General features: G+C 38.2%; 1 protein-coding gene across 1 annotated transcript in view; it reads left to right on the forward strand.

Annotated features, from left to right (window-relative positions):
- ERICH1 (glutamate rich 1) overlaps positions 1–16,759 on the forward strand; it is a 108,365-nt gene that overhangs the window by 75,441 nt on the left and 16,165 nt on the right. The window contains exon 5 of the mRNA XM_059831768.1: positions 249–443. Coding sequence (XP_059687751.1) covers positions 249–443 — 195 coding nt within the window. The remainder of the gene's footprint in view (positions 1–248; positions 444–16,759) is intronic.

A 16,759-nucleotide genomic window follows, 5' to 3' on the forward strand; every position in this document is an offset into this window, starting at 1 on the left:
ATTCCTCTTGCATTCATGACACTATGAATCCTATTGTCCTTTTTAATTTTGAATTTGATACTTTCCCCTCTTACCCTTGTTTTAATATTTAAAGAAAAATGGGAGAAGCAGGCTGGTCTTTAGTACCTGATACTTCGTTGTAAGTTGTACTAAAAAGGAAGATGCTGTCTTTGAAAAGAAAGTCTAATTAGGAAAATTCTCTGTGCTCACTGAGTATTTTTAATGTGGTTTTCCAATTGTTTTTCCAGAGAAATCAAACGGCACAGATTCTGCTGTAAATTCAGCAACTGCCCAAGAGCTTTTACAATATCTTGAATCTCGCACCATCTCTTCCTCAGATGTGACTCTTCTGTATCAGCTGAAATCCCTTGTATTGCTGCAGGATATCGAGAGATTGAAGGATGCTTTGAAACAATTCCAAGAACAATCCATGATGCCTCCTGGTAGGTACCTTTCACTCATGTACATTCACTGATGTTCTTTTTTGTGTGGATTAAAATTCAGATTTGTCACAGTTTTTTTTAATTAGGAAGCTGTAAATAATTACATAGTGGTAAATATGTGCTTATACAAGTTTTGAAAGCATAATTCCCATCGAAAGTACAGTGATTTTCCCTGTTTTCTTGTTTGGTTATGATCAATACAGAAACTTTTCATACTTCGCAGCAACTATAGAGTACAAGATGATTCAGGTACTTAAAACAATATTTTTTAAATCTTAACTGTTTTAAGATTTAATCATGGTTAAAGCATATTGTTAATACATTCTCTCTGTAGACTTTTTAAATTATGGAAATTAACTTGTTTATCTTGGAGATTTTACTCATCCTCTTAAGGATTAATTTTACGTGCATAAGAATCAATAAAGCCTATTATTTCATTTCTTCTTGGTCACCTAGGTGGCTTCTTTAACACATAGATTTTGCATGTCAAAGTTTGATTTACAGCTTTGTTTTTGTTTAAATATAAACATCTTGTTTAAGTTTCTAAAAAATACTGTTGATTATGCAAAAACGTAAAGTCACTCTTTATAATAAATGCTACTATAAAGTCATTCATAAAAAGAAAAATTATTCTGTTACTAAATCTTTTCATCCCTGAGGCACAAGTCTGATTTCATTCATGCTCCTTTTGTTCTCTACTGTAACACCTATAATTTTAGTAGAATTTCTTCTTGGACAGTTAATAGTTCCTCAGGTGAATGTGGGATCAGCATGTAGTCCATAGAAGGTATAATAATTCATTTTCCAAGCAGTCTTCATTTAAACAGTCATTGTTACTTGTCATTAGTACATTTGTTGCAGCATCAGACAAATCTACGAGATGTGCTGAATTTTCTTGCCTCCCAAAGAATTTAATCAGAGTTGAGAGCACTTGCTATGGTACAAGAGAATCTCAACCCTTTTAGATAGTGCTCTAAATCTTTCAAAGAGTAATGACTGAGCTGGTAGTAGTGTGGTAACAGAGTAAATAAGATCATAGCCATCAGAGGCTTAGCAATAACATTCTGGACTTAGCAATAACATTCTGTCTACCTGGACTTCAGCAAAGCCTTTGACACTGTTCCCCACAGTATTCTCCTAGAGAAGCTGGCGGCCCGTGGTTTAGACAGGTACACTCTTCGCTGGGTAAAAAACTGGCTGGATGGCCGAGCCCAGAGGGTTGTGGTGAATGGGGTGAAATCCAGCTGGCGGCCGGTCACAAGCGGAGTCCCCCAGGGCTTGGTTTTGGGACCGGTCTTGTTTAATGTCTTCATTGATGATCTGGATGAGGGGATAGAGTGCTCCCTCAGCAAGTTTGCAGACGACACCAAGTTGGGAGGGAGTGTTGATCTGCTTGAGGGTAGGAAGGCTCTGCAGAGGGATCTGGACAGGCTGGATCGATGGGCTGAGGCCAACCGGATGAAGTTCAATAAGGCCAAGTGCCGGGTTCTACACTTCAGCCACAACAACCCCAGGCAACGCTACAGGCTTGGGGATGAGTGGCTGGAAAGTTCCCCCACAGAAAAGGACCTGGGGGTGTTGATCGACAGCCGGCTGAATATGAGCCAGCAGTGTGCCCAGGTGGCCAAGAAGGCCAACGGCATCCTGGCTTGTATCAGAAATGGTGTGGCCAGCAGGAGCAGGGAGGTGATCATGCCTCTGTACTCGGCTCTGGTGAGGCCGCACCTCGAATACTGTGTTCAGTTTTGGGCCCCTCACTACAAGAAGGACATTGAGGTGCTGGAGCGTGTCCAGAGAAGGGCGACGAAGCTGGTGAGGGGTCTGGAACACAAGTCTTATGAGGAGCGGCTGAGGGAGCTGGGGTTGTTTAGCCTGGAGAAGAGGAGGCTGAGGGGAGACCTTATCGCTCTCTACAACTACCTGAAAGGGGGTTGCAGAGAGGTGGGTGTTGGTCTCTTCTCCCAAGTGACAAGTGATAGGACAAGAGGAAATGGCCTCAAGTTGCGACAGGGGAGGTTCAGGCTAGACATTAGGAAAAAGTTCTTCACTGAGAGAGTGGTGAAACACTGGAATAGGCTGCCCAGGGAGGTGGTAGAGTCACCCTCCCTGGAGGTATTCAAGGAGCGTGTGGATGTGGCATTGTGGGATGTAGCTTGATGGACATGGTGCTGTGTGGTGTTGGGTGGGTTGTGGCTTGTTATTGTTGTTGTGTGGCGTGGGTTTTGTGGTGGTTTTTTTTTTTTTTTTTTTTTTTTTTTTTTTTCCCCCAGGTTGGACTCGATGATCTTACAGGTCTTTTCCAACTGTACTGATTCTGTGATTCTGTGATTCTGTGATTCAAAGAGACTAATGCTTGTAACATCATTAAATAATTTACAGCATGATAGTGGCTAAAGAACCCAGTCAAGACTGGAGCCTACTGCATGCTGTGCATTGTAAAAACACAGAAAAGAGAGAATTCCTGCCTGTAGAGTTGACAGCTGATACATTTTGAAAAGGACACTCTTACAGAAGTACATGTGTATTCTTTAAAGTGTACATATGGAGTATGACAGCCCTTAAGGTTCTGATAGATCTGAAGTATCCACATATACATGGAACAAAATCCTTCTGTGCATTCAATAATTAATTTCAAGCCTAGATTCTATGATCTTAATTATAATCAGATAGTCCCATTGGATGTAATACACATTTGCAAATTAAGTAGGTCGCAGAAGGAATAGTAGTAATACTATTGGCCCTTTACTAAATGACCTAATTAATCTGCTGTTGATTAAATCAAAATGGAACTGTTGAAGTGACCACATTAAGGATATTCCTTACAGCCCTTATCCAAATTCTACTCAATACAGTAGGAATTCTATTGGGTTTTGCAGGCTTGAGGCAAGCTGCTCTGTTTACTTTCTATAGCAGAAATGTCAAATTGAAGAGAGAAAAGAAACCAGAAGCAAGTAAGAAACAAATCCATGCAACTACCCTAATTTTCTCATTTATGTATTTGTCACTTGAAAAAGCAGAAAACAATTTTCTGAGTGATTTTTAAAATTAATTTATGTTTCTGCTGATACAGCCTGAAATTGTTTACTCTTCCAGTTGATTTTTTTCCTAGTAACTGTTGTCACTCCAGGCTCAATTCTAATCTCATTCCAAGCTCACAATGGTGTCACCGTAGTAGTTGATTTGATGATATTCATGAGGTACAACAACATAAGAAAGAGGAAAATACATTATTATAAATTATTAAAGGATAATTAAACACCTGCTAGATATTAAGTTGCCTCAGCAGAGTTTAGCAATACATTCTATTTGTAATTCAGGAATTTCAGTGAATGAAAATAGAGTGTTCTGAAATTTTACCTTGAATTAAGCTTTTAATTATACTTTTTTCCCTACTTTTGGCTCAAAAATAGGTCATCTTGCCCAGTTTTTTTTAAATTTTAGCTTTCATTCCCGATAAACAGCTGATAAAAGTTTAGAGTTATTACAAAAACTTGTTGTCTCAGCAAATTCAAGTTCTTGTTCTAGAAATACAGGTTAGGGCTGTTTATGAAGATAAAAATGTACAGTACGTCATAGTAATCTCAATTTTTTTACAAGTTGGTATGATTATCTTGCCTTTTTTCTGTTTTGCTAATTTTCACTGGGGCATGGTGTACTAGAAGAAAAGGTCATTCCTTATTAACATGATGAAAAGAAAACAGTTTTTCTTAATTTTAGCAAAGTGTATTATTTTTACAAAATAAACCTATTTTTAGTTGAAGAAGCAATATGTTAACCCTTTTTCCCATGGTTATGATTCTATTTAAGATGCCAGCATCAAAGGAATAATAATAGGTGCTATGTTTTGTTCAGTTTTGTCTTTAATTCAAAGAAGGAAAGAGTAGGAAAAAAATGAGAAGTGATCCATCTCTTTCATATAAGTGCACATTCTCCATTAGCAAACTTTACAAAGTAAACATACCATTATATCTCTTTTATTTCCTCATATATATTTTATGGTTTAATCTAATTTTCTGCTGGGGCTACCAAGCCCAAGTTTATGCCTACTGATGATAAATTTACTTTTCTTGGTAACTTTTTACAGACCCTTTAGAGTAAAGCTATGGACTGCCTAAGGTTTGCAGACCACAAATTGAAAACCACCAGTTCAAGACCATGTTTTGGTATTTCCTTCACACCTCTTAGCATGTTATTCAGATTGGGAATCATGGTTCAATGAAAAGAAAAAAGAAACAAGGAAGAAAAAAGTTTCTGTTTTATCTTAAGCTCTTAGAACCCAATATTTGCACTCATATCAAAGAAAGGTCTAATAAGGTTGGTGGTAGGGTCTGAAAAATTTTGCAGGAAGAGGAAATTGCTAAGGAGATTGAAACAGAAAAATTATCAACATGAAGGTATTATCTTTAAACCTCATTTAAATGAGAAAACATACCTGAACAAGAAAATCTTTATGGTTAAGAGATACTGGTTGTTCTATCTAGTTCTCATCCTCCATCAACTGACCTTGTACTTTGTGCTTCAAGTTACTCCATCAAGTTACCTTTGACCTTGTACTTCAGCAATCATACAAAGTTGAGGCTGGTCAAGAGTTTTTGGTTTTAACATGGCTATTTAAAGTGTCATTGTTCTCAGACTGTAAAAAAGAACAAAATGTCCTATTACTATTTCTATTTATTTGTTAGTCTTTAACAAAAAGTACTTACCTCTACCTAAAGTCTTGTATAAATGCAGGGAAGAGAATGTTTAGAAGTCAAATAGCCACACATTTCTCATGACGGGGGCTTGGCTGATCTCTGTCAGAAAGTCAGTGGCCATTTGCAAAAGGAAGCCGGACACCTTCATGATCCTGTACAGTGCATGGGCAAAGGAAAAGAGCTGTGGCTGGAAGTAATGCTTCATCTGCTGGTTGGAAACTGTAGCTTTTGAAATGAGGGCTACTTAATTCCCATTTCACATCAATTATTAAAGCATAGGTGATTGCCTAATTAAAAAAAGTCATTATCTCCTAATTTATGAACTCATTCAGCTTCTACTCATCAACTTCATTCCATTACCTATTAACATTTTCCCTTTGTTGGTTAGTATTGAGTCTCAAATATACTCTTCCCTTGTTGCCTAGGAAATTATCACTCACGGAAGACTTAGAGGCTTCTTTTAACTGCCTTTTTTTTGAGAGTTGTCCTTTATATATGTCTCCATTGTGGGGGGGTTGGTGGGGTGCATTTTGCAGACCAGAAGTAATATAGTTACTGTGTGCCAACAATGCACAGGCTGGATACACGGAGGCCCTAAAATGATTAAATTTAAACTTTTTTTTTTTTTGAATGAACATACAAAGAAAAGGAAATTAAATGTGAAAGCTATATTAGCATAACATTATAGGATCATCTTAAATGTGATATTATGTGATAAGTACTGTAGAAAGTCCTGTTATTAAAAATAAATGAAGTCACGTAGATAATCTCTGAATTAAGACAGAAGCCATGGCATTTTGCAGCTTTAATGCAGCTGTCTGTACAAGACGACTCATTCTCAACTGGGGCTTCTAGGTGCTACTGTAAGTTAAATAATAATGTGTGAAATCACACTCCAGACAGAAAGAAGTGGAGAAGATTGCACTCTTTTAGCCTTACCCATATGATCATGTCATTTCAAACTCCTTTTTTCTGAATTACTGAATCATAACAAATAGGACATTCCAAAATAAAGAACCAGAATTGTTTCTCATACAAATAACTGACCTCCTAAAAGAAAATGCACCTGTTTATCTAGAAATTCATACGTGTTAGTTTTCAAGCTCCAATATCTGCAATGGTTTTACTGAAATGCTAATATCGAATGGAAACAGATGTTTGCACAAGTCTTTTTCTTTAATGTTCAGAAATGTCATAGAGGTATTTCAGGAGGAATGTGTTTTCTTTGTTTCAGATCATACCAAGATAGTCACGTCTCTGTTTCACTACTGGATTACAGATATCCTTCCTGTGAAGAATAGGAAATAAAGCCTTGCCTGTGTCCATATGCGCAGGGTTAAAATTTAATATACAAACTCTTAACCAAGTAGCAATTGTTCAGGAAGAGCAGTGTCAATACACATTCTACGCCTTCAGGTAAATGAATTATTTTTCTGTGTTACAAACTCCAGAAGACAATAAACAGCGTATAACTACACGTGATTTTTGTGTTTGGTTGGTCAAGAATATGCATATGCTGTGTGGCCTAATTCTTCAGCTGGATCAGTATGTACATTTCACTTTAGGATAAGGGATAAATGGAATGATAAAGTCTGTATCAAGTATTTTGTTTAGGAAGTATAGTATGATTTTTTGTTTATAAATTGATTGTTCCTTTCTGGAAGTTTTATTTCTTGGCTTTTCTTGTTTATCTGATATATCTGTTTACCTGAAAAACAGAAATCTGTTTTTATATTTAAATCTAAGCAACAGTTATTCTGAGGAATGTATTTTTTGCTGAATAAACTGCTAAATTATGGAATAGATAGATTTAATAGATAAATTTCTACATGTGGGTCATGTAGGTACTGTTTGGAGTTATGCAGAAACTTGGGTGGCATTTTCAGAACTATTCCATGGCCAAGCCTGTTACAATCCGATGGGCTTCACTAACTGCAGAATTATGGAACTGGATTCTCTCACTGATTACTGTGTAGTCTTTCTGCAACTGAATTTATCCATGTGTAGATGATACAGTAAATAATATCCATGGTTGTAAAATGTTTTGGAATCCTGAAGAAAAAAATGCTTTGTAAGTGAGAGGCTCTTCTCTCACCTGAGTCATTCACCTGATAGGTGATACAGAGCAAACCATTTCTTATATCTTAGTGTGTTAGGTTCTTCATCAGTAGGATAGGGGCAAAATATTTATCTCCTCCAACATGTGCTTGGAGATATATTACTGATGAGACTATATAAACATTGTGTGGGTTTTTTGCTTTGTTTTTTTATTATATTGCCTGATATATCCTATTGGAAGGCATTGTTTTTAGTGATGCTCAAAAATGTGTAGTAAAAATACAATCATACCTCTTTCTCATTAATTGAAGAAGTTAAAAGGGGTTCAGTAACATGCCAAAGGATTGCAGGTGCAGAAAAAATGGTCTTATGGCTAAGGCAGCTGTGTGCAGCTCTGGAGAACTTAAGTCTGTCTGCTATGAAAGATATTTAAACCAGACTTTGCAGAGGAGAAACTAATAGTGTGTTCCCTGTTTTAATGCTCCTGACTTGCTAACACATAGGCACTGAACTGTAGCTGTGACTTTTCGCTAAGATGCTGTGTGCCTCAGTCCCACATCTGAAGAATGAAGAAAATATCACTTGAATGTGAAGCACCTAGTTACTCTATTGACAGACCCCACAGGAAATCAATCACTTCATTCTCAGATTAAGGTTTGAATGTCATGCAGTAAATGAGGCCGAGGAACTGCACAAAAAGGATATGCAGCAACTCATTAGGTAAGCATCATCTGTCCTATATACTGAATATGAAAAAATAAATGAGATCATGTAATTAAAGACAGCATTTTGAAACACAAGTACAAACGAGGTCAAATTAGGACCATAAAAACAACTGTAGCGTTTCTTGATACTCAAGTGACGGTGCTGAGGGATGTTATAAGGCTGTTGCCTTGGGTGGACCCCAGGACCTGGGGATTCCTCCTCCTGGTCCTCTGGATCCCAAGCTGGAGACCTGGATGTCTCTCTGTCCCACGCCAGTGGAGGCAACTGCAGCTTTCATATTTCCAGGTTCAGCCGGTAGTGATGCTTAGTACATATCTCAGGGCCACACGCACATGACAGTCACACGGCTGACTACACAGGCTGCCACAGACAGGGCACTGCCTTTAACAACACCCATGAGTAACCCTGCCAGGACTCACATAAAACACAAGTACAGTCATCTTCTCTGGCCAACTGGATTGAAGTTCATGAGTGAAAACACACATGCCCTTCACTTGCTAGATTCACAAGCGTACCCCCATTTGCAGATCCCTCGAAGATCAGCACAGGCCCCCAGCCTCTCTCATATCCCTTCCTGGATCCTAGGCCCTCTTACCTGCTTTACAGGTCTCCTACTCACCAGCTAGTCCAGCCTGACACACGCTATCACACATTCACACACTCATCTCACAAGCATTCATGCACTCGTCTCACAGCTTTGTTTATTTCTTTAATTTCTCTTTATTATTTCTGTTTCAGTGTTTGGCCATTTCTCATAATATTAAAGAAATTTTTAAAATTACGCTGAATTCTAAAGAGCTGCATACAGAAGAGCAGATTTGGGTATCTTTGCCAAACAGAAATATTTTGTATTATCAGTAGTCTAATCCCAGAATGTGAGTAAAATTTCTCAGGTCAAAAACGTACTTTGTTTGGAACAGGTAATAATGGGGAAAAGACTGCTTTCAGTCTCGCTTTTTTCCTTTCTCTTTAACCACTGTAAGAGCCATATATTCTGTGCAGAAATCAGCTGGTCCTAACAAAGCAAGCCTGGGAACAGTTTCAGAGCGTAGCTAGTTAGAGTCAGTGATATCTGATGTCTTTGTAAATGACCTGCAATAGGAGCTGAATCTTACACTTATCAAACCTGCCACTATTACACTAACAGGGATTTATAAAGAGTAGAGGATAAAGTAAAATCTGAGATGTTGGAGAGTTTAGAAAACTTGACCAAATTCAAGCGGATGAATTGTAGATTTTCACTGTAGATAAATACAATCACATAAGAGTGTATTTGTTTCTGAAACAAATGTGCCAAATAATGGTGTGCTGAACTGCAACATGTGTAAGGACGCTTAAGAGCAATACATGAAAGAACACAGCAGAAAGATATAGTTTAAAAGCAAAAGAAATGGACATTACTCATCCTATAATAATATCAATTAGGCAATGTAATAAAAAAGGCATGGGGGAAGGATTGTTGGGTTCCATGTTTAACATCCTATTTGCAGTCAAAAATATTTCATACACCAGAATTTTAATACCTGGTCACTTTTCTGTGCTGCTTCTCTAAAAGAAATGGTGCTGAATTTCCCTACACCTTTTATGGTTTATTTGAGTAGCAGTATAACCAATACGGCTGGGATATGAAAACTGAAAAATTTAAATTAATATCCACCAGTGAACACAGTGTGTTTAACATTTCACTATACATGGCTCCTTCAACATAGCAATGAAACATTTATCACTTTGGATTTTCATGCTAAACTCATAAATGGCAAAGGAGATGTCCTTGAATTTTTGCTTCTTCCGCATCATTCGGTCTAATGAATGTGCAGTATCGTGTAGAATTTCTAGAGGCGTGGAAGAGGTTTTTTAGTGGACTTTGCATCAGAGAACTTCAGATTGAACTGTACAGACACTATTATCAGCATATTTCAAACTTCTGGGAAGATAGAACTTTAAAATTTTGTTTTTAAAACCTACATAGACTCCAACAGTAGGAGGAATTTAAGGATCAACTAGAAAGTAGCCTGCGTGTGGTTTCAAGAGTTAACTTTCTAGTTTGCATAATTAAACATTACATAGTAAGGAAGGAACAGCAGCACAGTGGGAGAGAAGTCGGCCCCTGAGTAGGTGGTGGTCCCTTCCCTAGGCTCTGTGTACAAGGAAAACCACAGAGGTTGAAGTACTTTTGGGCATCTGTATTAGTGAATAGCTAGTCACTACACTTGTATGCAAGGGTATGAGTTCAAAGCCATTATCTCTGTATATAGGTATATGTTTTATTCTTAAAATTGCCTGTAAGACCTTAATTATTGTCTTTTGTGGATATGTAATGTGGGAATCAGTCTCTAATGTTACAGATTTTTACTGCTTCATAAGTGGTACAATATTTTATCTAATGCTTTACAATCATGTAGAGCTATGAATTCCTTAATGTGTTTTCTGTGGCAGCTGGCTGGGGGGCACTACTCAGTAGGCTGAATCTCAGAAATGACATCTGGGAAAAAAAAGACTTTAAAAGAAAAAGACAAGGAAGGAAAAAAGTGGTGAATGGCAGCATGAAGGCAGAAAATTGCTAAGCTGTCTTTGACCGAAGAAAACATATTTCACTCAGTAATATCTGGTGTATCATAAAACCAGTCCACAGACATAGAGTGGAAAGTGGTACATGTTATGCTTGTACAGTATGCTACACATTAAGTATAATAACAAAGAGTGGTAGTGAAAAAAACAGCAAACTGTAAGATTAGAAAAATGCATTATATTTAATATTTAGGCCAACCTCTAGTTATAGCTATGTAGATGTTTTGATTAGTTGCTTCAGCCCTAGATTGCACCTAAGGAGGGCTGCATTGCATATCTTTATGCAGCTAATTTAGCTTCACTGTTAACTACTTTATCCTCTGCATTGCATCTAAGTAATTTTTGTTGAATAGGCTAATTATAATGTCTGAGTATTTCATGATTTTTAATATATATGTTTTTCTTAGATGAAAAAATGTGTATTTTTAAACTGCTAGATATATGCTGAACGAAGCTGGGAGGGGAAACACTACATAAGTATAAAGAAAAAGCAGACATTTACCAATGCTGTGTATGTTTACTATCTCTAACGATCTAGGAGAAAACTATATATTCTATGATTATTTGAAAACAGTGTATATGCACCACTCAGTCAAGGTCAAATTTATAGCTTTAATAAGGACGTTCTCCAAGTTGAGTGCTTAACTTTGTAGAATTAATAGTCTGTAGTCATTTTCATGAACTGTATACATTTGTAGAATGTATAAGCAAGCTGTAGTTCTCTTTTACATTATTACTGCAATGCTACATCCTGTTTTAGGATACATAATGCAAAAAAAAAAAGTGTTATCTAAGATTGAAGAGGACTACACAAAAATAGAGACGGAATGAATCTGTGGTTCAATACCTTTTTTTCTGTTGCATCAACTAGAGGCTGGTTTCTTCACTTTCAAGATCTTTTCCAGTCTTCTCAGTCCCTCAGACAGTGCATAGATGATTCCTCCATCCTTTCAGCCTCTGGTACTAGTTTCCATCACCCACTTGCTACATTTTCAGATTAACACATTTGTGCTTTTTGCGACAATGCCTTCCACAGCTCTCTACGGAGCAGTCTTTCTATCATTTACCTTCCCTTCTTTAAAACTCTCCTTTGCCATGATGCTGCCCAAAAGCTTGGCAACAGCTAGGTCAGCAGTGTTCTAAGACAACTGCCTACTGTGCTGACTAACGTTGCCTTATTGTATCTGTGTACTCCCACATCAATCTGCCTATTTTCTCATCTGTTTTTTCCTTTCTTAAACTAGTAGCAATTTGATGGAGAGATTGGCCTGCTGCACAGCACCCAGCACAGTGAATTTCTATTACATCTGAGGTGCCAGTGTGCTAGAGGAACTTAACTACAATCAAGAATATGCTAGGACATGTAAACAAGGCTGATGATAGTTAAAAATGATATAATTTTACATTGCACACATGATCAATATAGTAAAACAGGGACCTGGTTCTCCCTCGTAGACACTTTGGAGGCAGTGTTTATCTGCACCTTGCTAAGGAGAGCTTGGAGGCATTCAGGGTGGGATTAAATTCTCCTAACTTTAGATGTCTACAGTGTAGATGTTTCCATCTAAGCTGCCTATTCTAAAGAAGTTTATAATCACTGGGATGAAATAGATACTTGTACAGCCCAGTATAACTGATTGCCTCTAGACATCTATTTTGGGATAAGAACAATGGTACAAATAGGAGGACTTATGTCTTTATGTTGACTGTTATGGGAGCATAAACAGGTAGGTCAGGTGGAAACATCTGCATTGCAGACATCTGGATCTTGTAAAAAAAAATTAATTTACTGTATCTGAGAAAGGGACAGGAATATATATACATGTTGCATAACCAAAACATCACCTACTCCTGGTGCTGGTCTGGCAGTGGCAAGCTCCTTCAACTCGGACAGGGCTGTGACCCCCCCTCCTTGCTGCTTTCATATCTTCTGTTGGGAAACCATTGCCTGGGAGTGGTAAAAGGGAGAAAGAGAAGAAGTCTAAGGAGCTGTTGTACCGCTGTGCTTGGAACTCACCCGACACAAGCTGAGGAGGTGCTTCTTCTGCTTTTCTTGTTCCCTTCATGCAGTCATGCACAAAATGGCCTCCACCACTTCTCAGATAGGCTCAGTAAAAGATTGCTGTGTGATTTATTCCTCCTCCCAGTAACAATAATGAAGTGGAAGTGAATATAAATGCACAGAGAAGGAGTAACCATTGCTAGGAATATCAAACTGATTACCCATTCCCTGTGTTCTAGAGAGTGAATCAATAGCAAAAAGCAGAATCACAGGAGTAGTCGCCAGACTCTGTAGACATAATGATAGCTGTTTGATCTCTGTCTGGCATGTTGAAGCTTAAAATGAAGGTGATGTTCAAATCTGATTGGAATTCAGGGAAAGCATCTGAGCTTATTACCATTACTATAGTGCTGGATTCTATTTACATTGGTAAATAGTTTAAAATACTTGACATGTTATTCAATTAAATCTGTGATTGCTAACTGACAGACCAAAGTGCATTGATTTTTCCAACAACATTAAGCTAAGTACACGGCACAGTGTTTCATTAGCCTGTCTGCTTAACCCTTTCACATTAATTCAATTACCCACTATAAAACTAATGTGTAAAATATTAAATAACTCTAAATTTCTAAATTAGAAGATGTTGCAAGAATATATTAATCTCAGTAGTTCCTGACATACATTTATTACTGTATGATTTACAATCTGCTATGGATCACATTGTTATCCAGATGGCAAAAGTCACTCGGAAAGTTTTTTCTCAGTAAATTGGTAGATTCATAGAGGGTACGACTAAAAAGGACATGAGATTATCTTCTCTGACCCCATCGAGATCCCCGGTCATAAATTTTCCTTTTACTTCAGGGTGAAGACCAGTAACTTGCGTCTGACAAAAGCACAATTTGTGGGTTTTGCTAAAGCAAGTCTTCTGCAGCGGCAGGAAAGCTTGATTTAAAGACATCAAGAAATGAAGACTTAGCCCCTTCTCTGGTCATTTATTCCGGTACTCAATCACTCTCGTGGTTAGAAATATGTACCTTATTTTAGATTTTAATTTGTCGAGATTCAACTTTCAACTATTAGTTCTTGGTATGCTTTTATTCACTAGATTAAGTAGTCCCTCGCTAGCCACTATTTTCTGTCCATGAAAGTTTTTGAACACTGTAATCAAGCTACAATGCAACCTCCTTTTTGCTGCCCTAAACATTATTTCTTTAAATTATTTGAATTAAGGCATTTTCTACAGACTTCAAATTGGTTTTGTGGCTCTCTTGCACCTTCTGTACATTTTTTTTCCACCGTTTAGAGAATAAGTGTGCTGGAACTGCACACAGAACTTAATTTAAAATCTCAGCAGTGCCATCCTTTCTACTCACTACTCCATTGCTTGTGGGTCCACTTTTTGCCGTAGGGTTGTATAGAGTGTCCATGTTGAATTATTTGTCATAGTATACAAGTACTCTTGAAATTTATTGCTTTCCAGGGTTTAGTCCCTGGTTCCATACTTCTTGTTCTTAAATGTCTGACTTTCTGTTTGGCCGTATTAAGGTTAATTTTCTTTGACTATGTCTAGATTAGTAAATGGTGGACTGTTTTGTGTGCCTGTACTTCTTTCATTAATATAGACTATCTGCTAATCTTGGTGTCATCTGCAAATTTTACCAGCAATGATTCTATGTTTACTTACAGGTCATTAATAAAAATGTTGAATGGTGTTGAGTACTAGTACTAATCTTTATGGGATCCAAAGAGAAATAACATCATTTAGTCATGATTCCCTATTTATACCTTCTTTTTGAAAACAGAAAATTGAGATCATCTATTGGATTTCTAATGTATGTAACATGTACTTTACTGTCTTATATGCCTTTTTTGTTTTGATCAGAAAGTCATGTGGCACTAGGTACATTCACAGGAGTCTAAATAGCACAAGATGTAATGGTTGCTGTGGTCAACAAGTATTTCTTCAGTTTTCTACAAGAACAAGCTTTATTTTTTTTAGGTAAGGATAGGAGTCCAAACTAAAGACACTGTGTAAAAAACTACAGAATTGTGTTTTAGAGTATGTTTAAGGGGAAGCAGAATAATTGAAAGGTATTCAAAGTAAATAGCCTCTCAAATTTGTCTTATGTGTTGCTCTGTGGGGAATGATTTGCATTAGTTAAGAGTGATTGTTGTGAAAGATTCCTTATTTTTAAACATCAAAGGAAAATTCATATTTCTTTCTTTTCCTGTGAGATGTGATCCATGACTTTAGTTATGAAGGTGTCTAGTGGGTACATTATCTGTTGTGTTGCATTTCTTCCAGATGGTAATTGAAGAAGTTCCTTGCAATAAGCTCATTAACTACTGATGAAAAAAACAGGTTTGAGAGTTAGAAGTTTGCTTAGGAAGTTGCATTCACAGTTTTATAGTGGGATATGCAAACTTTCAATTTTTTACAGAAGCAGTTCTCTGAGCAGATTTCCAAGCCACAGCACAGACATGTTACTGTCAGTATCAGCAATAACTATCTAAACCCTAAGCTGTTGTTGCAGACCAGTGTAAGGATTCATCAGAGATAGTAATCGAACTTCAGCTTAGTCTCCCAACTTCTGCTGCTCATGGAGTGTCAAGTTGCAGTTGGTATCATGAGTCAAAATGCAGGTGGCATTAACATTTTCTGTTGGAGCTAGAAATGGCAGAGAGAAGTCCCAGTTCCTCTCTGCCCAGAACTGTCACAGTCCGGAGAGAAGCAGGAGCAGATTCTCAGGAGGATCCTTGTATAAGACAGAACCACCAGTGGGATTCCCACTTCATTGCAGTGGTTCATCACCTTCATGATTCCCTTTAGTCAAGGCTGTGTCACAGGCTGGCCCCAAAGCTACACAATGGAAAAACAAAGGAGTAATAACAGCATAGCAGTGCAGTAACCAGCAAAGTCACAGTAGGGCCACTTAGTACAGGAACTAAACATGAAAGGAAAAGGATTTTAAAACAACTTTGGAAGTACCAGTCCTGCACCAGCTGCAGAAGCCCACAGTTAAAGATGGAAGAGAAAACTGAAGTGTTTTGTACCAGAAATTGCAAAAGAAAAAGAGCCAAAGATAAGAGATATGCAGAGCAATACATTGATTTGTTTTCTCCATGTGAATAAAGCTGGTGAATGCAGTTCTGCCGCTTTATTTGAGGAAAGTCTAATTGCCCTAACCAGAATCTGATCTGTGGCTGTATAAACCCATCACATACAAACAGCATAGAGACTCCAGCTGCAAGGTTCTGGCTCTGTGCTAACACAGAACATGCCTTGCAGGATTCCAAAAGGTTCTTTAACTCTCTCCTACACTGGAAGCCTTAGGGGAAAAAAGCAGCGTGTCTGTCAAAGTACCCTGGCAACATCCTTTCTTTCAGTCTGATTCCCTTATGCATAAGCAAAAAACATCTAAGTTTGATATAAAGCAAAAAATATTTCAGGTGTCCTTGTCAGGGTGCCTGAGACACAAGGACTTAGCTGACTTGTGTTTCTAGAAGTCACAGAATCACAGAATCACACAGAATGACAGGGGTTGGAAGGGACCTCTGGAGATCATCTAGCCCAACCCCCCCACCAGAGCAGGGTCACCTAGAGCAGGTTGCACAGGAATGCGTCCAGGTGAGTTTTGAGTATCTCCAGAGAAGGAGACTCCACAACCTCTCTGGGCAGCTTGTTCCAGTGCTCTGCCACCCTCAAAGGAAAGAAGTTCCTCCTCATGTTTAGATGGAACTTCCTATGATCAAGTTTGTGCCCGTTACCTCTTGTCCTGTCACTGGGCACCGCTGAAAAAAGACTGGCCCCATCCTCCTGGCACCCACCCCTTAAGTATTTAGAAGCATTAATAAGATCCCCCTCAGTCTTCTCCAGACTAAAAAGACCCAAGTCCCTCAGCCTTTCCTCATAAGAAAGATGTTCCAGTCCCCTAATCATCTTTGTAGCCCTTGCCCATCCACTTTCTCCATAATTTGGAGGGCCTTGCCATGTTTCACAGAGTAAAAAGCAGTCTCAAACTACCTTGCAGGTACCGTAGGTTGAGAATCTGAACATGGGCAAATCCTGGGAAGCAACTGGCAACAGTGACTTACCGAGGTGATGTGAACAGGAGGGAAGGAGAGATGGGGCTACGTGAGTGTAGCTTTTCCCTTGTTGGTTGCGATGGTGATTCGCAGACCCATTCTGCTCTGTGCTCAACAACATTCTCATGGCTAACCTGAGACTCGCACTTTCAAATGAGAGTGGTGGGAAACTTGGG

Source organism: Gavia stellata, chromosome 2, assembly GCF_030936135.1.
Source record: "Gavia stellata isolate bGavSte3 chromosome 2, bGavSte3.hap2, whole genome shotgun sequence".
In the NCBI taxonomy this organism is placed as follows: Eukaryota; Metazoa; Chordata; class Aves; order Gaviiformes; family Gaviidae; genus Gavia; species Gavia stellata.